Source organism: Globicephala melas, chromosome 19 (assembly GCF_963455315.2).
Source record: "Globicephala melas chromosome 19, mGloMel1.2, whole genome shotgun sequence".
In the NCBI taxonomy this organism is placed as follows: Eukaryota; Metazoa; Chordata; class Mammalia; order Artiodactyla; family Delphinidae; genus Globicephala; species Globicephala melas.
In genome coordinates, this window is record NC_083332.1 from 3,321,852 (window position 1) to 3,343,342 (window position 21,491).

At 54.7% G+C, this 21,491-nt stretch overlaps 1 protein-coding gene and 1 long non-coding RNA gene across 7 annotated transcripts; one reads left to right on the top strand and one right to left on the bottom strand.

Annotated features, from left to right (window-relative positions):
• Nucleotides 1-604: 604 nt before the first annotated feature.
• Nucleotides 605-12,033, bottom strand: EPS8L1 (EPS8 signaling adaptor L1). Its single transcript, XM_070044152.1, has 20 exons — nt 12,004-12,033; nt 11,333-11,385; nt 9,833-9,873; nt 9,521-9,579; nt 8,801-8,962; nt 8,322-8,471; nt 7,668-7,750; nt 7,030-7,291; nt 6,643-6,769; nt 6,350-6,438; nt 6,180-6,254; nt 5,940-6,088; nt 4,757-4,898; nt 4,621-4,649; nt 2,574-2,703; nt 2,366-2,479; nt 1,850-2,159; nt 1,476-1,665; nt 927-1,059; nt 605-832 (listed from the first exon to the last, which is right to left on the bottom strand). Exons 2-20 carry the CDS (start codon nt 11,347-11,349, stop codon nt 746-748), a joined length of 2,349 nt encoding a protein of 782 aa, XP_069900253.1. The 5' UTR covers nt 11,350-11,385; nt 12,004-12,033; the 3' UTR covers nt 605-745.
• LOC132593911 (uncharacterized) lies at nt 5,930-19,521 on the top strand. 6 transcript variants are annotated; one of them, XR_009559971.1, is made up of 4 exons: nt 5,930-8,453; nt 9,296-9,557; nt 12,062-13,566; nt 16,767-19,521. It is a non-coding gene; the product is annotated as an uncharacterized lncRNA (long non-coding RNA). The 6 variants fall into 6 exon arrangements; XR_009559974.1 differs by lacking the exon at nt 16,767-19,521 and adding an exon at nt 14,077-14,418; XR_009559973.1 differs by lacking the exon at nt 16,767-19,521 and having other exon boundaries at nt 5,930-6,299; nt 7,647-8,453; nt 12,062-14,418.
• The last annotated feature ends 1,970 nt before the right edge of the window (nt 19,522-21,491 follow it).

A 21,491-nucleotide genomic window follows, 5' to 3' on the forward strand; every position in this document is an offset into this window, starting at 1 on the left:
CAACAGGCAGAGAATCGTTCCAGCCAGCAGAAACCAGCCATTGTTAAAACTCCAGTGGTTGAAGGGGTTTGGGGAGTGTGTGGAGAAGGGCAGGACCAGAATGCACTGGGGATGAGGAGGTGAGGACGAGGTTGGAGATGTAGGGACCAAACCACTCAGGGCCTCGAATGCCAGGCTATGGGGCTAAGACGGCGACGGGGAGCCAGAAAAGGGTTTTGAGCAAGGGGTGGACTGGGGCCTCGGGTGTTCAGAAGATCCCTCTGGAGTGAACTAGAGGACAGACTGGAGGCTGGGAGGTCAGGAGGAAGCCTGAGTTGGGAGGATTCAGAGAAAGAAACTAAAGAGAGTGGGGACATCTGCTAGATTCCTTTCCTGTGAGGCTGTTGCTGGGGTGAGGGGCAGGTTCCTGGCCCCTGGTACCCGGGTAGAAAAGGGACAGCAGTTGACATCGCCTGCTAAGAGGAGGCTGTTTATAGACTGGGTAGCATTATCACAATACACAGGGCTCCCGAGCGCAAGCACTTGCCCTAAATTGTCTCAGTGCCCGTTCTCGGCCAATAAGAGAGCACTTCTCAGGAGACTCCATTAAGGACGGGCCGATTTATCTAACCGGACGGGGTAAGACCAAGGCTGGAACAGGTCGGCGATCCCTGGAGGGATCTACTTCCGTTGGTGGGGGCAGTCTGCAGAGTCCGTTCTCCCGCGGGGCTGCTTCCTGGAAACTTAGTGGAGGGGCGGGGAAGGATCAAATGACTTCCGTTTCCACCTCGTCTTCCATCCTCTTCTTTTGCTTCTTCATTACCGCCTCCAGCTCTGACACTTTCTCTTTGTCCTGGAGTGGGGGTGGGGGTGGAAAATCAGGACCTTGCAGGCAGAGACCTCAGCCCCCTCCCCAGTCCGGGCTCGGGGACGAGCGCCCGCCTCACCTCCAGCAGCGAGCGCTGCACTGTGATCTGGCTGTACACGCGCGCCCCCTCCTCGGGGCTCAGCGCCCGAAACTTATCTTTCTGCAGCGAGAATAGCTGCGCGCCGCTCAGTGCGCCTAGCGCGGCCACGGTCCTGAGCAGGGGCATCCAGGGCACAGTCAGGCCTGTTGGCCAATCACGGCTCAAGCCTCCTCAGCCCCACCAACCACTTTACGCCCGCTTAGCCCTTTGTCCAATCTGAGCAGCATTCTAGCTCTCAAGCCGGGGGGCGGCCGCTGCTGATGGCGCCTGAATCCCCATCCACCAATCATAGCGCGCCGTGGGGGGGGCTGCCTTCCAAGGGAGGCGGGGCTTCCCTAGAGACTCCAATCGGAGCCTGGAAAAACATGGCAATCGCAGCCCGACAGTCACAGTTGCTATCAGACAGACCCCCGTTTTGGACCAATCCCGGTCTCCCGTGGTCTGCCATGCCCCCTCTGGGCCAATCGGAGCGCTCCGCCCCTAGCGCCGGTATCTCAGGGTCCCCTAGCCGGCACCTGCCACACTCACCCTGAACTAAAGCCCTTGCCCTGCAGCCAGGCGCGGACCTCCGAAGCGTTGGAGCGCGGGCTGAGCTGCGGCTCCGGGGCGCGGGGCTCCGGGGCGCGAGGCCCCGGGGCTGCGCGGCTGGGGCCCGTGAGGCCCTGGGCCAGGCGTGCCTGCAGCTCCTCGTTGATACTGAGCATCTGGGAGAATTTCTCTGCAGGCGGGAAACCGGGAGGGAGGGCGGACTCAGGGCGAAGGGCCCTGGGCTCAGAGGGTCGGGGACCTCCAGCGTCCTCGTGATGGGTCGGGACTCTGTTTACTCTTTCTGAGCCTCGGTTTCTCTGCCTGGAAAGCGAGGACAAGGACCGCTCCTTCGAAGGGGTGCCCCCACCACTCACCCTTATTGCCGGAGTCCAAGTTGTTGAGGCTCTCGCAGCTGTCCCTGGGAGACCGAGACGGAGCCGGAGCCTGGGTCCGCGCTGGTCGGGCACCGGGAGCTGGAGCCAGGGTCGGCACTGGTGCGGGAGGGGGCGGGGGGGTAGGAGCCGGGGCCGAGGCTGACGGGGGAGGGGGAGCCGGAGCCAGGGCGGACGCTGGTGGGGGGTGGGGAGCCGGAGCCACGGCCGGCGCTGGTGGCGCTGGTGGTGGAGGGGGAGCCGGAGCCGGGGCCGACATTGGTGGTGGAGGGGGAGAGGGAGTGCTGTTCTCCTGGAGAGGGGAAAAAGAGGAGAGCACCTGGATCGGAAAGAGGACTGGGTCCCAGTCCCCTTAGCCTGGAGGTGAATTTCCGAATCCTCAGCCACTTCCTCTGCCAGTGACTTTGACCCCTTATCCCTCACGCCTCTTGTTCCCAGGACCCAGGATCTGAGCCCAGCCCCTCTTCCCTCAAGACCCAGGAGTCTGCCCTGGCTCACCAGGCTGCGGCCCCCCCGCGGCCCCGGGTGGGGTGTCAGGATATTATAGGGTACATATCCCTCCTGCCCCCTCTGGTCCCGAACCTTCCACCACTTGCGCTGGTCATCCAGGACCTGGAAGAGGGAAGGGTTCAGAGGCTGTGTCTGTAGCTAGGGCTGGGTGGACTCCAACCCCCCAGCCCCACACCCCGTCCCCCACTCCTCTGACCTCCAATATGTCCCACTGCTTGACAGACAGCTCGCTGCTATTGCGCGCCTGGAAGTCATAATTACATAGGACCCACTTTCCCGCCGGCTCCAGCCCCTGGGGCTCAGCTTCTGGTTCCTGGTCTTGGTGACTGAGGAGAAGGGGAAAGGGTTGCGGGGTAAGGAGGTAGCCAGCTCCACTGCTCTGGACTGTAGGGTGTTGGTGTGAGCTGGGGTTAACGCCAAGCAGGGGTCGAGGCAGGGGAGGCCGGTTAATACTGTTAACAGAGGTTTGAAATTGTAATACCGGTTTGAATATACTGTGCTCCTTATGTGCCTGGCACCATGCAGTAGGCACATGATATGAGTACTAGCATCAGCTCCATTTTATAGATGAGAACATTCAGGCTCAGAGAAATAGAATGACTCTCCCCAGATTACACAGCTAGAAACAGCTGCTGTTTATTGAGCATCTACTGTGTACTTGACTCATGCGTAATGATAACTCATAAACATAATAAAAACAATAGTTAGCACTTATATAGCACTTATTACATGCCAGACACTGTTCAAAGTCTGCTACATGTATTAGCTGATTTGATGCTAGAGACAACACTTGGTAGAACCATGAGTTTGGACCCCCTAGTTCCTTCCTCCCTCCAGAGACCCAATTATTATCTCCATTTCACAGGAAAGGAACAGTGATATCAAGTGACACGGTGATGTAAAGGTCACAGAGCAAGAAAGAGGTGTAGTCAGGCTGGGACCCGGGCAGGCTGGCCCCAGAGCTCATGTCCTGAGTAATTCCATTCTACTCGCACACAGCTGGATGTGAACCTGCGTGCTCCCATGACCCTGAGCTCCTGACTGCTAGCCTGTACAAACTCACAGACTTCTCCCTCTTTCAGGGAGGGATTATTATTATTTCCATTCCCCTCCTGCCCTCCGCAAAGAACTTGAAGCGCAAAAAAAAGGTGAGTTAAAAGCTGTGGGTGTCAAGCTCAAGGTTCAGAAGCGCACCGAGAGGGGGGTCCGCTAGACCAGGCAGCTGGGGGGAGGGGAGCAGACTTTTAGCTCTGACAACCCAGTAAAAGGCACCTCAGCCCGGATCAGGCCTACCTGTGCAAGGGAGAGGGGAGTCTTCAGGGCCGAGGCCCCCCCTGTGTGGGGCCGGCGGCAGCTCCCAGCACGCCGCCGTCTCTGCTGAGACCTGCGGCTTTGTTGTCTTCTCATCCCACGCAGCTTCCCTCCCATCTGCCCCCCGACTTGCCCAAGGAATCCTAGCTCCTCTAGGCCCTTCCTCCCCCGGGACCCAAGAGTCTGCACCACCATTGCTTGTTGGAGCTATGAATTTGCACCCCCAGTTCTTTCCTCCTCCAGAGACCTAGGAGTCCAGATCTCAAGCTTTAATTTCCTCGACCTTTTAATGCTTAAAAGGTCCCAGTGTGACACCCAGCAGGGACTGAGACAATTGCTCTAGAGCCTTGGGAAAGCAAGGGTCCAGCCTCCCAGCCTTTACCTCTCTCAGGAGCCCAGAGATACTACCACTTCCTAACTTGCCCAGAAACTTGCCCCTTGGCCCTTTAAGTCCCAAGCCTACTTCCCTGGGTCTCCAAGGTCCCAAGCACCAGACTTGAGCTCTTCTTCAAAACCCAATATCTAATTCCCCAGCCTCTTCTCTCCAACACCCAGGACTCTGTCCTTATAGGGACCCAGGCAGGGAGCTTCCTAGGCCCTGGGAAACCAAACTGCCTTCTTCCAGACCTTTGGGGATCTAGAGGTCCCTCTCAGACTTTACCCACTCCCAGCACCCTCCTCCCTTAGACCCTGGAATCTGGGCCTCCAGTTCCCTCCTCCCTAGAACCCAGAAGTCTGGGCCCCACTCCCTCCCTCGTTGATCCTCCCCCCGTCCCAGCCCAGGCCCCTGCCTCATCGCCACCTCACCCACCTTCGAAGAGCCGGGAAGACAAAAGGAAAAAGAAAAAAGGGGAAGCGGAGTCAGCGCTGGGACCCCCCAGGACGCACCCCTCCTGGACCCCACCTGACCCGACTCACCCATTGACACTTACCCATTGACAGCGACCTGAGGAGTGCTTTGCTGCAGGAGATGAGAGCAGTAGATCAGGTGGGGCCCGGCCTGCGCCCCAGAATTCCCAGTCACGGCCCCCCCTGTGTCATCTGGGGCAGCTTAAGCCTTAGCCTCACCTGCTGGCGGCGCCGCTCGTGCTGTAGCTGTTTCTCTACCGGGTCTTCCCAGGCGCGGCCCTGTGGGTCCGTGGCTGTGGGCTCCCAGCCGCTGTAGAACTCAGGTCTGTATGGGGGTCCCTCCTCTGAGGGTAGCTCTATCCTGCAGCCAAGGAGGGGCAAGGGATCCTCAGGGATCCTGGTATGACCTCCCTGTCAGTAACTTCATGAAGTTCTCCCCCTCCCCTTAAGCCTCGTTCTATTCCAACAAGTCTAATCCTGCCCCCTTTTGCCAAGCCCTGCCCTTGCCTCTAAGCTGCATCCACGACATCAACTATATTTGTAAATACCCTGATTCCATTCATGCTCCGCCCTGGCCTCTGATTCCAAACCGTGTTTCTAGCTACACACATCCCGTCCCTTTCCCCTAAGTCCAGCAGCTAGCTCTGCACCTACTCCCTTAAAGCTCTCAGCCTCCAAGCGCAAAGACTGCTCCCCCTTTCCAAAACCACAGACCAAACGTTTCCTAAGCCCGCCTCTTCGGCATAGCCTCACTCCATTCCTCTAAGTCCTGCCTTTTATTCCGGTTTGAGTTTTTTTTTTTTTTTAAATCATGCTATGAAAAACCTAACTTTAAGATTTATTTTTGCAACTTTTTTAAACAGAGAAAACAACACACTCCTTGGGGAAAGGTGAGTGGCTAAGAGGACAGGTCCTGGGTACAAATTACTACCAGAGCCTGGAGTTGACAGGCCTGCCTAGGAGAGAACCACCGGCACTGCCACACCACCAAAGGGGGTAGCTGCTGTCTGAGGCTCAGCAGACAGTTTCATACGCCACGCAAAGCTGCTCGCCTTTCCTCATCGGATCGTGGCATTTGACCTAGTCCCACCTGAACTTCAATTTCTTTGGCGACACCCTCTAGCTAAGCCCCACAACTAACCTACCCTCCTAGCCCCATCTTTCCAACAGTCCCGCCACTTCCTCCCAACCCCACCCCTAAATTACCACGCCTCCTGCTTCCCAGCCCTGTCCGTCCAATCACCACGCTCCCAGCCAGCACCCACCCCCCCCCCGCCCCGCTCCGCCCCCGGATCACCACGCCTCCTGCCTTTCAGGCCTGTCTCTCCAATCACCACGACCCCAGCCTCCCAGCCCCGCCCCTAAATTGCCGCTCCTCCAGCCTCCCACCCCCGCCTCTTACCCCGGGCGGGTCCAAGAGTCCCCCAACGAGGTCCAGAGCGTGTTTTCAAGTTGGGTGACGTTGTCCCACAGCAGCGCCACAGCCTCGGAAGTCAGATGCGGCCGCCGCACGCAGCTCGCGAACTGGGGGCCGCCCGAGGCGTCCACAATCTGGCAGCGGCGCAAGAGTGGGCAAGCTATCAGACCTTCTTGAAGTGGAACCCTCCTGCTGCAGGCAGCCCTCAGGCCGGGGGTGTCTCACCATTTGCAGAGGTCCGAACAGGAAGTGCAGCAGTTCTGGGGAGGAGGGGTTGGCGATGTTGCTGCGCAGCCGGGCCTGTGGAGCCGGGGAGGTGCTGGTATTAGTGCGCGGACAGGTCAGGTTTGTTATTCCCCTCGCCCCCTGACGCCCCGGGATGAACGCGTCCTCACCAGCAAGCTGAAGGCGTACTTGATTTTCTGAAGCACATCAATGAACTCGGCCTCTGAGGGCGGCTTGGCCCGCAGCGTCAGGAGGCCCTCTGTGGGTAGAGAGGCAGGCGCGGTGATGGGGCACATGCAGACAGCGTCAGGCAGGGTCGAAGAGAGAGGCAGAGACCCAGTGAGATCGCGATAGGGAGTCAAACTGGCAGGGGGTGCAAGGGGAGACCCAAGGGAGAGGGTGGATATTTGGGAGTGGCCAGGAAGGGGGTGTTCAGGATTGCCACTCGGTGGCGCCTCCTCACCCCCGGCCTCCCGGTGCCGGGTCCTGCGGCTGCGCTCTCGGTGCTCCAGCACTCGGGTCGCCTCGGCAGACTTCTGCAGCCTTGATACGAAGGTCTCCACGTCGTCGAACACGTGGTTCAGGATGTCCTGGGGGGCAGAGCAGGGGATGCGTGGGACCCCTGAATCTTGGACCCTCATCACCCCTGTCCAAGCCCCTCTCAAACCAAGGGCGCTTAGGCACATTTAGGCCGGGCCACGCCCTCTGATGCTTGACTCTGCCCCCACTCTGTCCCCTCCGGCCACCCCCCCAGAAGTCTGACCAAGTCCCCAGAACCAAGCCCCACCCCCTGACAGAAGATTCACACCTGCAGCCAGTCCCGCCCCGGCCCTAGCCCCGCCTCACTCACCACTTCCCGCTCCGCCTGCAGACTGGCCAGGTCTGGGCCGCAGGGGCCCAGGTCCCGAGAGGTCGGGTCAGCGCTGCTGCAGACCTCCGCCCGGCCCGGCCTCCGCATCTCTGCAGTCTCTGGGATGGGGTCCGCCTGGGGTCGCCCGCGGCCCGTGGCCGGCTCCACCGTGTTGATCGCGGCGCGGACCGTCGGGCGGTGCTGCAGGGGCGGGGTCTCGGCGGCGGGCGAGGGGTGGCACTGCAGCTCCTTTCGCGTAGCCCTGCGGGGGAAGAAGGGGAAACTAAGGCTGGGCACACCGAGGGGTCCGGGGAGGGGAGAAATTCGGGGCTTCAATCTGAAACACTGTGGCCCAAAGGGGTCAAACCTAGGCTCTCAGTGGTAGGGAGAAATCCGATATATGGGGGATGGGAGAGCACCTCTCCGGAGGGAAACTGAGGCAGAGGGAGGAGAAACCGAGGGGAGGGGCGTATACTTGGTACAGGGTTTGTTTGACTCCATTTAAAACTCGTTCTGCTCTAGGCTAGTGGTATCCACCGATTTCTCAGTTGGGGAAACTAAGGCCCAAAGAGGGGAGCTGGCTCCCCAGAGACCTCCCCGTCGTCTCTTCTCCCCAGCTTCCAGCCCGACCCCCTTACCTGAGCGCCGCCGCCCTGCGCTCCCCGCGGCCCGAGCGATAGTTGTGCAGAGCCCCCTGGATGTCCTCTCGGATCAGCTCCGCCTGTCAATCACGCCGTCAGGCCACGACCGCAACCCACCCACTGCCCGCCCAGGCGGCTCTCCGAATCGATTCCTCAGCTCGGCCCCAGACCACGTCCAGTCATGGCTCACGCACTGCGCCCACGCACGTCCACGCCCTGAACTCACACCCTGGCTCTTAAACTGTCCCTGCCTTAGGCCCCTCCCCCAACCACGGAGGCCCCGTCCACATGGCGCTTCGCCCCTGACCACACTCACTCCCATCCTAGTTCTGGCTGCTCCCCCAGACCCTCACTTCCATGTTCTGTCCACGTTCTGTCCGAGCTCTTAGCTCTTAGCCTCCGTCTCCATTCGGCCCTCTCGTTCCTTCTCGACCCTACGTTCAATCTGTTCTCAAATCCCCCTCCCTCCCAGAATTCCTTTACAGGTCACGCCCCCTCCGCTGGCCCTGACCCCGCCTTTGCCGTACACCGTGCCCCCCGTCTTAGAGGCCCCGCCCCGTTGGGGGTCCGGCTCCGGACTCCGCCCAGTTTCAGCTCCGCGCCCGGAATCCGCAGGGTCTCAGTCTGTGGCCCCGACCCCCGCTCGCTCACCGCCAGACGCAGGCCCTGGAAGAAGTGCACGTCGGGCTGCGTGCGCTCGGGCTCCTGGCACACGAGCAGCAGCAGTGAGCAGCTCTGGCCCGGCGGTATCACCGTGTCGCAACGCACGATGGCGCTCAGCGGGTAAGACTCCAGCTCCTCCTGTGGGGTGGAGGGTGGGACGGCGGGTAAACTGAGACCCTGAGCCAAGGATACTCCTAAGTGGTGCCAGCAGTGCCAGCAGTGCCAGCACGTACAGGCACTGCGCAGGGCAACCTCCACCCCAAGTTGAGGGGCCAGGGATAACACCCCTGTTTAATAGATGAGGCTAATGAGGTTCAAAAAGGGGGCGGGGGTCCCTTGCCAAAGTTCCTAGAGGAAGACCGTGCAGGAATCAAGATTCGCACTCAGATCCCTGAGGTCCCTAGGGCTCTCCATGCCTTGGTGGGCTCAGTCCAAGCTGCTCCTTCCACCCGTGTGCCCCGTGGCACCTTGGAGACTGGGTCCAGCAGCGCAACGTGTGTGGGAGACACGCGCAGCAGCATGTCCTGGGCCCAGACGCGGCCTTGGCTGTCCATGAGGGCCAGCTTCCGCGAGGCGTCCTCCACCGTGTGCACGCCATCCTCCTCACCCAGGCAGAAGGTCACCAGGTGCTGGAGAAAGCAGTGAGTCCCAGGATGAAGCCAGGTGGGCTGAGAAGCCCCTGGCATCAGCCTTATAGCCTGCGACTACGCACACCTCCTCTGGGAAGCCTTCTCTGATCACCTGCTCCACCTCCTCCCACTGCCCTTTGTGTGTCTTCCCTGGGTCTAGCTCTCCAGATAGACCCCTTGAAGGCAGAGAATGGTCTGGATTATATCTAGTTCCTTCTAAGCAGCTCTACCTCCGTTAGAGCACCTGGCAATTTTGCTGGTGCCTCTGGACCTTGTCTGACCCCTACTCATCCAGGATTGCATCTGACTTGTCCCTGTGGTCCAACTGTCCAGCACAGGCGCTGGTCCAGAGGAAAAGTTGGCAGATTCAAGTGGAATTGAGTTCCTCCACTGAGTACCCACATCTGAGGCAAGGCAGGAGTCCACTTTGCAGATGAGCAAACTGAGTTTCCCAAGTTCTTGCTGCTTGGAGGTCCAACTGCTTTCAACTCCCCCACCTCCTCAGGCCTGCCTTGCCTCCTGCAAGACTCCCCGTGGCAACACAGACCCCAGACTCACATTGACTGGATATTGGGAAACATCGGCCATAACCTCGGTGGAGTACCGCTTCCTCTGTTCTGTGGGGGGAGAAGGAGAATGGCTGCAGGAGACCCAGCTCCCAGCCCCTTCCCCCTCAGACCCAGGAGTCCAGCCCCCCAGCCCCCTCCCCTCCAGACCCAGGAGTCCAGCCCCCCAGCCCCTCCTCTCTCAGAAAAGGAGTCCAGACCCCCAAACCCTTCCCCCATCAGATCCAGGAGTTCGGGTCCTCAGTTACCTCCTCCCTCAGACCTAGTTTCTCTTGGCCCGGGGCTTCCTTGCCCCTCAACTCACCATAGATAGACTTGGCACTCCGTTTGGGAGAAGCTTCTGGACTAGTGAAGGAAAAGAGGGGTGAGAGGGGCCATGGGAATTGGGGGCAGATCATGGGAGTTTTGAGTGCCCAGCAGAGCTTGTGAGGGCGGTGGGGAGCCATGGAGGGTTTTGAGCAGGGGAGGGCAGGGCCAGAGCTGGACTTTAACGAGACAAGTATGGCAGTGGTACTGGCTCGTGGTGGCGAGTGTGGTCTCTACTGTCACCCAGACCTGGGTTCAAATCCCCTGTCAGCTACTGCTTTGTCATAAGACCCCGGGTGGGAGACGATCTCTCCTGCTTCAGTTTCCCTTTCCATAAGACAGGGGTTAGTTACCCTATAGTGTCTGGTAGGTCTGTTGGGCGAATTCAATGAGATGATGCAGTTGGAATGTTGTGCAGCCTTAGTAACTGTTATTATCATTATTAAGATGATGCAAAAGGCTTAACACACAGTAGTTGCTCAATAAATGGGATTTTTTTTTTCTTTTTTTGTGGCTGCGCTGTGCTGCGTGGCTTGCAGGATCTCAGTTCCCCGACCAGGGATTGAACCTGGGCCATGGCACTGAAAGCGCCAAATCCTAACCACTAGACCACCAGGGAACTCCCAATAAATGGGATTTTTTACAATAGCATTAGTATTGGGAGTAGATAGAAAGTTATCTTCTTCCCCTCCTACCCCCACGGGCCAGGTTCTTTTCAGCCAGATCTTTCTCTGAGAATTCTCGAGTCCCCATTTCCACAGAAATAACAGCTCAGAGCTTGGTTGGGGTCGGAGATGAGAGATGAAGGATGAGAAACTCTTTTAGTCAAACCTCTGCTCCTCTTCCTGCCCTTGTCAGTCAAATCTCCCCACAATTTGTTTACCTCTGGGCTGGAGAACTCACTCCCTTCCATCTCCCATGCAGCTATTCCCACACTTCTCTCTTTATCCTTCTCCCTGCTTACTCCAGGAGACTTGACCCTTCATTATAAACAGTCCTGAGCTTTTAGCAAAGGGTCAATATTTAATAATAAGATATAACAACTGGGAATTCCCTGGAGGTCCAGTGGTTAGGACTCGGTGCTTTCAGTGCCGTGGGCCCAGGTTCCATCCCTGGTTGGGGAACTAAGATCCCAGATGCCACGCAGCGCAGCCAAAAAAAGAAAAAGGAAAAAGGTAACAGCGATGGCCTAGCAGCTCTCATGAGTTGAACACCTGCTGTTGGTCAGATGCTCTGCTAGGTGCTGTATGTGCATTAGCCTATCGGAATTGTCCCTGTTTCACGGAGGAGGGACTGAGGCTTGAAGAGGTGATGTCCTTTGGCCAGGGCCACACCACTGCTGAAAGTTAGCGCCTGGATTTGGACCCAGGTCTGTCTGCTTGGCAGCAGGAGGGAGGCAGCTCAGGTGGTCCTCAGAGTGTCCAGGCTGCGGGTGTGGATGAAAGGGTCGGGGGGAAGGGCGGGGCGGCCGGGGGACCCGGTGGGCGGGGGTACTTACCCAGTGGTGGAGCTCATGGTGCCGAGAATGGGGAGCTCCTGCCACCTGGAGCCCTGGGAGGCAGCAAAGAGGTGAGGCTGGACCTGATCGCAGGACCTATGGTTCCTGCCCCAGCACCTCCCCGCTCAGACCAGGAATCCGGGCCCCCAGCCCCTCCTTCCTCAGACCCAGATGTCCAGGCCCTCAGGCCGTCGTTCCTCAGACCAGGAATCTAGACCTGCAGGCCCTCCCCCCTCACACCTAGTACACTGCCGCACCCCCAGTTCCTCAGGGCTCCATGCATTCAGCTCCCTAACCTGTGTGTACCCCATTTTCCTTCCTCTACCCAGGGATCCTGTCTCCCTGTCTTCTAGCCTTTTACCTTCTCAGGGGCCCAGGAGTCCAGAACTCAGAGCTCCTTGTCCCTTGGAACTAAAGGGTTTGGACACCAAGTCTCCTCAGAGAACATTCATCCAATTCCTCAGCCCCTACGACCCCATAGTCTTCCCTTAGGTGTTCGGGTCCGATCTCCAGCCCCCAGCTCTTCAGAACTAGACTTTAGTTCCCCCAGCCTTTCCTGTGTCTGGACCCAGGAGTCTGGGCCCCCTGCTCCCCTCCCCCAGACCCAGGAGTCCCCACCTCCCGTCCCTCCTCGCTAGGACCCAGCTCTCTTCCCTGGGCCCCCTCCTCACCTGCTGCTCAAGCTGTGTCAGACAGGAGGCTCTGAGCTCTTCTCTCCCTTCCCTACAGGGGCCTCTCCTTCCTGCTCACTCCCAGGGCCCTCCCTCCTCCACATACCTGAGCACTCACCTGGTACAGCCTGCTGGCGTGGCCCCTGGGCGGGGCTGGCTGACAGACCCAGGGCGCCGGCTGGGATGTCCTCAGGGGAGCCAGAAAGCTTATTGTCTCCATCACAACAGGAGAAACTACAGTAATTCGATGTCAAACTCCTTCACGCGTCAGAAATACCCGCTTCGAATTCTCCTGGTATCTCTGCGATTCTCCTGGTATCTCTGCTAAGTTGACTGCCGCTTGTTCATGGTCAATGTGGAAGGGTGGGCTTTGAACCCGGAGCCACCTTTCCATCTCCAGGGCTGGTGTCCATCCCTGCTCTGTGCACACCTCCTCTCTGGCGTTCCTATCTCCACCGGTGCCCTCGGCCCCCAGCCCTCCCCTTCCCTCCTCCTTTGGAAATGTCCCTCAGTAATTCCCGATAACGATGACAGCTAAGACTCAATGCCCAACACTGCTCCAAGGGCATCACAAAAATGAACAGGCTCCCCAGGCATGAAAATCTCCTTTCGAGAACTTCCCCTGTGCCATGGACCTCGCTAACTGAGTTATACACACCGCTTCTTCCCCGAACCCAGTGGAGTGAGTGTTGGGGTGTCTCCATTTGGCAGATGAGGAAACTGAGGCTCACAAGGGCTCAGAGACTTGCTCAGAGTTACACATGCAGTGAGTGGTCTCCCTGCCGTCTTCCTCCCCAGTCCGGTCTCAATGCATGGACCCCCATAGAAACCTAAATCAGCTTACGTCACTCCACTCTCAAAAGGCTTCGGTGGCTCCCCATTTCTCTGGATAAAAGAGAAGACCTTCTACAAGGCCTTAAGTGATGGTACCCTACCTCATCTCTTCCTTTGCTCCTTGAGTACCCAGATGCCATTCTGCCTCAGGGCCTTTGCACTTGCTGTACCCGCTGCCTGGAAAGCTCTTCTCATATCCGTCGATGAGAAGAGGCTTGCTCCCTCATCTTCTTCAGGTCTTCGCTTGAATGGCAGCACCTCGGGAGGCCTGGCTGGCAACCTTGTTTAACATGGCAGCACCTCTGACCCGTCCCTCCTTCAGAGTCTCTTCCCCCTCCCCCAACATTTAGTTTCTCTCCAGATCATTTATCACCCTGTAACTCACATATTACCTGTTTATTTTGTCTGTTTTATGTCCTCCCCATTAGAATGTAAGGCTTCAGGACAACAAAGACTATTGTGTGTTCAGTTCCCCAATGTACCTGCAGCATATAGAATAGGGTCTTGCACGTAGTAAGTGCTGGAGTGACATTTGTTGAATTACTGAGTTTTTGCATTTGGTGCACTTGTGTGCATTTTTGCTTCACTGAACACATGTTGACCCCACAGTCTCTACTACGAGAGGCTGGAAACCAGAGAAGGCACATCCTTGTCCTGGATTGATGGGGAAGAAAGAACAGACAGAAAGAGAGATAATCCTATTGTGTGGTGTGATCATAAAGAGCCCAGGTGGGTGTGGGTTCGAGTCCTGGCTTTGCCACTTAATAATTTTGGTAATACTTATTGTGTGCTCATATCCTCTTCTGAGCACCTTGTGTGTGTGTGTGTGTGTGTGTGTGTGTGTGTGTGTATAAACCTCACAACGTCCTAAGAAATGGGTTCAATGATCCCCATTTTATACATGAAGAAACCAAGACATATTAAAGTTAAGTAACGTGTCTATAATCACACAGCTAATGAGTGGTAGAGATGGTTGAACCCAGGCCATACAGTTCAGACACTGCATCTTGGTTGTTACTCTGTGCTACCACTTCATGGTCCAGGCCCCTATCTAGCTGTGTGACCCTGGGCAAATTACTTAACCTCTCTGTGCCCCAGTCCCCCATCTGTAAAATGGGGATAACAGCACTGGGAAGATTAAAGGAGGTTACGGAGAGGTCTTAGTACAGTACTCAACGAAGAGAAGATCCTAGGGAAGAAGTGTTAGCAACCACATCGATGATGTCTTTCTTTCCACAGGTCCTATAATGGCAGATGCTAAGGGTGCCTCGGAAGCCTGGAAGCGGCTCCTCAGAGGGTCAGGGCAGGCTTCCTGAAGGAGGAGGGGTGGGGTGGCCAGAGCTAAACCTGAAGGGCAAGTTTGGCAGCCCCAGGTGGCCTGGAGGATGAGGGAGGAGTGTTCCAGGCCAGGAGCTGCCTGAGCCACGGAGGGGAGGGCCATCTGGCCAAGTCTCAGTGGCTCCGGGCCATGACAAATGCAGATCTGGCTGAGACCAGGCCCTTTCTTCGCGTGCAGGTGGAGAGAAGTGTCCTTGTAAAGGCATTCAGTGGGAGTCGGGGGCCTGGACTCCTGGGTCTGAGGGAGGAGGGGCTGGGGGTCCGGACCCCTGGGTCTGAGGGGGGCGGGGTTGGGGGCCCGGAACCTTGGGTCTGAGGGGGAGGGGCTGGGGGTCTGGTCCCTGGGTCTGAGTGGGGAGGGGCTGGGGACCTGGTCCCTGGGTCTGAGGGAGGAGGGCGGTGGAGCGCAGGCGCCCCCAGGCCCCACCCACAGCAGCTTCTTTGCGCTCCGGAGCAGCAGGTGAGACCAAAACCCAGCCTCCGCCCTGCCCTCGTTCAGAGCCCAGGGCCTCCTTCCTTCTTCCCTGCCACAAAGGAGGCGCCTCCCTCTCTCCAAACCGTAGCACGTGGTTCCCAAATACCAGTGGAGGCTCACACCCCTGCACTGTCTGCCTCAGTAAGCCCTGGGTGGAGGTGCTCACCGGGGGGCGGGGAACCCGGCACCAAAACACCGACGGTAGAGCGCCTTTTACTGAGTGAACTTTAGGACTCTGTGGGTCTGAATCTGCCTCTGTCCCTGAACTGGGATAGCTTTGTTATTGGGGAACTGGATTGTTTATTCTCTCTGTTGGGAGATCCCAGGAACCAAACAGAATTCTCACTGCTGCTTGTTAAGCCAGGATCCTCTGTATGTCATATCTGAAACCACCCCATCTCTTCCCTCATCCTCCTCGCCCAAGGCATGCCCCCCACACCTGTCCCCCAACTGTAGGATTTGCTGATGAATTCCTAGGACAAGGAGGGAGGTCGAATTCACAGGTCTGGCAGGGCATATAAATAAGATGGGAGCTGGGTCTCAGGGAGATATAGTTACTTACATATTTGTCCATTCATTCATTCATTCAATAAATGGTCCCTGAGACCTAACTGTGCCTCATCCTTTGCCCTCAAGAAGTCAGGTCGATTGGGGAAATAGACCCTGCTAGCACCCACAGTAGCAATTCACAGTGACATGTGCACTGCTGGAGGTGGCAACAGGGCATTGAGTGTCCCCGGAGGAGACACTTATTCCAACTTTGTGGTGGGTATGTGAGGCAGTCAAAGAAGACCACCCAGGTTAAGTGATAACTGGATGGGGTTCTGAAGGATGAATAGGAGTTCGCCGAGGAAGATGCGGCAAGGAATGATATTCTAAGCTTGGGGAGTGGCGTATGCAAAGTCCCAAAGTCATGTAGTAGCAAATACTCAAGCACCTACTGTGTACCAAGCACGTTCTAAGTGCTAGGCAGACAAAACCCCTGCCCTTGTGTTGTTGTCATTCTAGCGGGTGTGGTGGGAAGACAGAAGATAAACAGGTAGGGACACACACATGAGTAAGACTTTCAGATTGTGGTAATCTCTGTGGAGGAAATAAATGTGAAGAAATGGAGTCACTGAGGGACAGGCAGGTGTGGCCACTTCTGGTGAGGTAGTCAGGGATGACCTCTCTGACGAGGTGTCATGGGAGCCTTGACCTGAATTTCAAGGTGGAGCCAGGAATGCAGAGAGGGTTTTAGGCTGAGGGAACACCTTGGGGAGGCTGGGCAGGTGGGGGTGTGGCTGGCCAGAGGAGATGAGACTGGAGACAGCTATGAGGATGGTCATGATATTGGTGTTGACCATGACAATTGCAAAGGATAGGGTAGCCAAACTTCAACTCAAATGCACTTGCCCCAAGCCTGAGTCTCAAGAAGCTCCCTGTCTGGGTGGGGAGGTGACTTAAACATGGGTTGCCTGAAACGTGCCATAAACAGAGGTCGCTCCGGCAGCGTAGAAGCTCGGAGGAGTTCTTCCTGGGACCTGAGGGGTTAGGAAAGGTTGTTCCTTGAAATTCCTCTGAGACTGGCTGGCCCTGGAGAGCGGGCGGGGAGTAGCACCAGGAGGGTGAGTCTAAAAACTGGCCTGGCCAGAGGAGGGAGGCTGGTGGTGAGCTGTTTATTCTCTGGGCGGGATCTAGGGCAGATGTGTCTCCTGAAGCTGAAGGCATTTGGCTTCCGTGTTGGGGGACTGCATCCAGGAGGCAGTGATGGGGAAAGGGCTCCAGACAGACTTGAGTCTGGATCCTGGGTTGAAGCAAGGGCCAGTGCAAAGGTCCTGAGGTGAATGCTCACACAGCAAGGCTACTGTTTATGGAGCAGAGTGTTGAGGGCAGAGGGGTAGGACATGAAGTCAGAAAGGTGATGGGGGTGGATTGTGGGTTCCCAGGGTCACCGTAAGGATCAGAAATTGATGGTACTATAGAAGTGTTTTGATCAAATTTTTTTAAAAAATTGACCTGAAATTAACCATCTTTTTTTTTTTTTTTAATTTTTTGACGTGGACCATTTTTAAAGTCTTTATTGAATTAGTTACAATATTTCTTCTGTTTTATGTTTTGTTTTTTTGGCCGCAAGGCATGTGGGATCCTAGCTCCGCGATCAGGGATCGAACCCGCACCCACTGCATTGGAAGGCGAAGTCTTAACCACTGGACTGCCAGGGAAGTCCCTGAAATTAACTATCTTAAATTGAACTGAGTAGCATTTAGTACACTGACAATGTTATGCAACCATCATATCCATCTAATTCCCAAACATTTTCACCCTCCCCAAATAAAGTCCATACCCATTAGAAGTCACTCCCTATTCCTTCCTCCCCACAGCCCCTGAAAACCACCATTTGCTTTCTGTCTCTGTGGATTTGCCTGTTCTGGACGTTGCCTATAAATGGAATCATACAATATGTGACCTCATAGTGTTTTTGAAGTTCATCTATTTTCTTTTTAACATCTTTATCGGAGTATAATTGCTCTACAATGGTGTGTTAGTTTCTGCTTTATAACAAAGTGAATCAGCCGTATGTCTATGTTGTATTGGTCCAGTGTTGAAATAATTTCAGACTTGTAGAAAAGTTGCAAAAGCATACAGAGAAAACCTCTGCTGGGTTTCTGTACATTTTTTCCTTTGTAATAAATAAGTATCTTGGGGAGAGCTACTTTGAGACTATGCAAATATCCTCTGTGTCATGAAACTTTTAACTCATTAGTTTTGGCATCTACGGATGCTTCCTGCCTGAATCGAGGATGACCAAGATGGTTCCCCAACGGCAATTGAGTTAAGTTTCAAAAGGATTGCCTAATTTCTGTGTGGAGAACAGGGGGAAGCAGGGAGACCAGCTAGGAGGCTTTCATATTAATCCAGTGAGAGATGGTAGCAATGGACATGCTGAGACATGGTCAGATTTTTGGATATATTTTCAAGGAAGAGCTGGCAGGCATTGAGAGAAAAAGAGGAGATAAGCATGACTCCATGTTTTGCTCTAGGCAATGGGAAGACTGGAGTTCCTATTTTCTGAGATGGGATTGCTGCTGTAACAGAAAGACCTGGACTATTAGTGGCTTAAATCGGGTTGAAGTTTATTTATTGCAGTTGATCCAGGGCCCGTTTGGCAGCTCCATAATCATCAGGGACCCAGGCTCTTTCCATCTCATTACTCTGGCAAAATAAGGTTTCCACCTCATGGTCCAAAATGGCTGCCTCAGGTCCTGCCATCAGATCTGCCTTGCAGCCAGAAGAAAGGAAGAAAGAGGGCACGTGTCTTTTCATTTTGAGTACACATGTCCTTTTTGCTCACATCTCGTCTAAGTCAGAACTTAGACACATGGCCACAGCTAGGTGCAGAGGAGGCTGGGAAATGATTCTTTGTTCTATGTGCTCACGTGCCCAGCTATGAACCAGTGGCTCTAGTATTATGAGCAAGAAAGGAAGAATGTATGTTTGGGGAACAACTAGTCAACTTTCCCTAATGGGTCCTGAATGCTGCTCTTCCTACATCCCTTATGTCCCTCTCCAGTCCGTATTCTACATCTCACCTGGAAACAAAATTCCTAAAACATAGATCTGCTCATGACCTTCCATGGCTCATTACTCTTTCATGGGCCTCCAGTATCCTCTGAATTAAAGCCAAGTTTCTCAGCCTGGCATTTGAGCCATAATCTGGCTCCACCTTCCAACCACTCCAGCCTCATTCCTTCCACCCCATCCACACCTTACACTCCCACAATATCCGCACGTACCTGTGTGCTACCTTTTCCTTAAGCTGATCCCACAGTCTGCAGCATCCTTTCTGGCCTAAGGAAATCCTTTCTGTTTGTATCACTGTGATCAACACCACATCCTGCAGGAAACTTGCCCAGCCTCCTTACAGTGGGGCCCTCTGCCTCTCACAAACTCTCAGAGTCCCCGTCACCCCATCCTAGCGGAGAGGTCAGCTATTTGTATGGTGCCTGCTTTACTCCAGGCAAACTCACTAAGTCTTTCCTTTCCTGTCGTCCTTCCTTCTCACCACCCTTCCCTCCTGTCCACACTCTGCCCCTCCTCCCTTTTGCCTTCCTGTCCTCCCAGTTATGGAGCATGAAAGCACTGCACTCAACACCTGTACTAAACAAAGAATCAATTTTTCCAGTTACTAAGGTCATGCGACAAATCATTCCAAGACCTAGTGGCTTCAGACAACGGCCACATTTAGTTTGCTCACGAACCTGCCATCTGCACAGGGCTTGGTGGAGGTGACACATCTCTGCTCTACATGGTGACAACGGGGGTGGATTGGAAGCTGGGGCAGTGTCTTGGATGGAAAGGCTCAAACAGCTGGAGCATGGACCAATTAGGGCTCCTCCACCATCTGACCTTTTCTCTATGTGGTCTGTCCAGCATGGTAGCTTCAAGGTAGAGAAACGTGTTTCTTACATGTCAGTTAAGGGTTCTGAAAATGCATGGAGAGAGAGAGAGAGAGAGAGAGAGAGAATGACTTGGGTATGATAAGCCCTCTGCTGGGGGAAGAGTCCTCTCAGTACCTGGAACAGCACCCAACATTTATCAGGAATTTATTAACAACTTCAACAATGATAAAGGGATGCATAGCTTACCTGGTAGCCGGAAGAGATATTCTAAACACCTTGGGTGCATATGGGAATCACGTAGGAGGTCCTCAGAGGAAGGAATTTGGATGCATTGTTCTGTTTATAGTAACAACAGTACAGCCATCAATGCTCTGGCATTTACTGTGGGTTAGATCTTTGTCATGAATTACTTTCTGTCCTCCTTCCAAACTTCGTGACAGGGGCCAGCAAACTGTGTCCCTCCACTTGTTTTTGTAAATAAAGTTTTATTGGAACACAGGTCTGCTCATTTGTTTGTATACTGTCTGCGGCTGCTTTCCTGCTGTAATGGCAGAGTAGTTGCAACAGGGACCAGATGACCCCAAAAGCTGAAATTATTTGCTATCTGGTCCTTTGCAGAAAATATTTGTTAACTCCTGCCCTAGAGGTAGGTATTAGGAGACCAGTTTATAAAAGAGAAGAAAAAGGCTCAGAGGGGGATGCTTTATTCGAGGTTGAGAGAGTCAGCGTCCGTACTTTTTATTTTATTTTTTTATTTTTATTTTATTTTTTTTGCGGTATGCAGGCCTCTCACTGTTTTGGCCTCTCCCGTTGCGGAGCACAGGCTCCGGACGCGCAGGCTCAGCGGCCATGGCTCACGGGCCCAGCCGCTCCGCGGCATGTGGGATCTTCCCAGACCGGGGCACGAACCCGTGTGCCCTGCATCGGCAGGCGGACTCTCAACCACTGCGCCACAAGGGAAGCCCCTTATACAATTTTTTAAATACAATTTTTAAAGGCTACGTTCCATTTACAGTTATTACAAAATATTGGCTATATTCCCCATGTTGTACAATAAATACTTCCCTGTAGCCATCTAACACCCAGCAGTTTGTTCCTCCCACTCGCCCACCCCTATATTGCTCCCGTCCCCCCACTGGTAGCCACTTGTTTGTTCTCTATGAGATGGTGATTCATGACAGCTTTGGGGTTGTTTTTATCTCTTGTTTTTGCTTTTTAGTTTGCAAAGTCTGTGTGTGTGTGGTTAATCCATTTGATAACCCACTTGGGCTCAGCTACTGGTGTTCCTCATCTGTGGACGATGGAGCTTCAGAGTTTCTAGATTTCTCTACCCTGGACATCCCCATCTTAGAGACAAACCTGGAGCTTGCTGTCCCCAAGAGTTCCTGCTGTTGCTGGGGGCAGGGCCTCCCTAGACTTGTTGGGACAAGGCTTCCCTTCCTGGTCAGGACTCTGGAGCCCCCTGGGGCTCTTGAGCCTCATGTAGCTCCGAGGAAAGTGGGTGATAAGTTTCCAAAGAACTGCCCACCTCCAAGACTTCTGGATCCTCCATCCTGAGTGCTGTGCTGACCCCTGACCCTCTCATCTCCAGCTCTGTACACTTCTTCCGTGTCCTGCCCCCACTCACCAGTTTTAACGAAATAAGCATGTTTTGTCTTGCTAAAAAACCAAAACCCAAAAAAATCTCTTGGGACATGTGGAAACGATTTATGGGTCAGATATCTGTCATTTCATAAGTATTCTGAAGTATGCCTGTGGATTGTTGTCAAACCTGATCCAATCATAAATCAAATGAGTTACTTGGAGTCAAATAATTTCCAAAACAAAATTATGCAAATCTTTTCAGTGTTTTTTTTCAGCTTTATTGCACTATAATTTACATGCAATAAAATTCACTTTTTTTTTTTTTTTTTTTTGCGATACGCGGCCTCCCACTGTTGTGGCCTCTCCCATTGCGGAGCACAGGCTCCGGACGCGCAGGCTCAGCGGCCATGGCTCACAGGCCCAACCGCTCCGCGGCACGTGTTGATCCTCCCGGACCGGGGCACGAACCCGTGTCCCCTGCATCGGCAGGCAGACTCTCAACCACTGCGCCACCAGGGAAGCCCTAAAATTCACTATTTTTAGGTGAACATGCTGATGAGATTTGACAAATATGTCATCATGTACATAAACACCAGTGCGGTTTAGAGATTCTTTCCAACCCCCCCGAAAGTTCCCTTTGCAGTAATCACTTCCCCCAACCCCTCTGCCCTTGGTAACCACTGACCTTGGTAACCACTGACCTTCATTCTCTCACTATAGTTTTGTTTTTCCTAGATTGTCATGTAACTGGAATCATACATATTGTGTAAATACCAGTATTTCATTCCTTCTTTGTGTGTGGGGGGGAAGGGACCCACACCACAGGCATGTGGGATCTTTGCCGACCAGGGTTTGAACCCATGCCCCCTGCATTG

What these genes read in the sequence shown, in the direction of transcription:
- EPS8L1 (XM_070044152.1), bottom strand. An exon ending in TTTCCCAATATCCAGTCAAT is followed by an intron (nt 8,963 to 9,520) that starts GTGAGTCTGGGG and finishes TGCTTTCTCCAG; the next exon opens with CACCTGGTGACCTTCTGCCT. An exon ending in CTTGGACTCCGGCAATAAGG is followed by an intron (nt 1,666 to 1,849) that starts GTGAGTGGTGGG and finishes TCCCGCCTGCAG; the next exon opens with AGAAATTCTCCCAGATGCTC.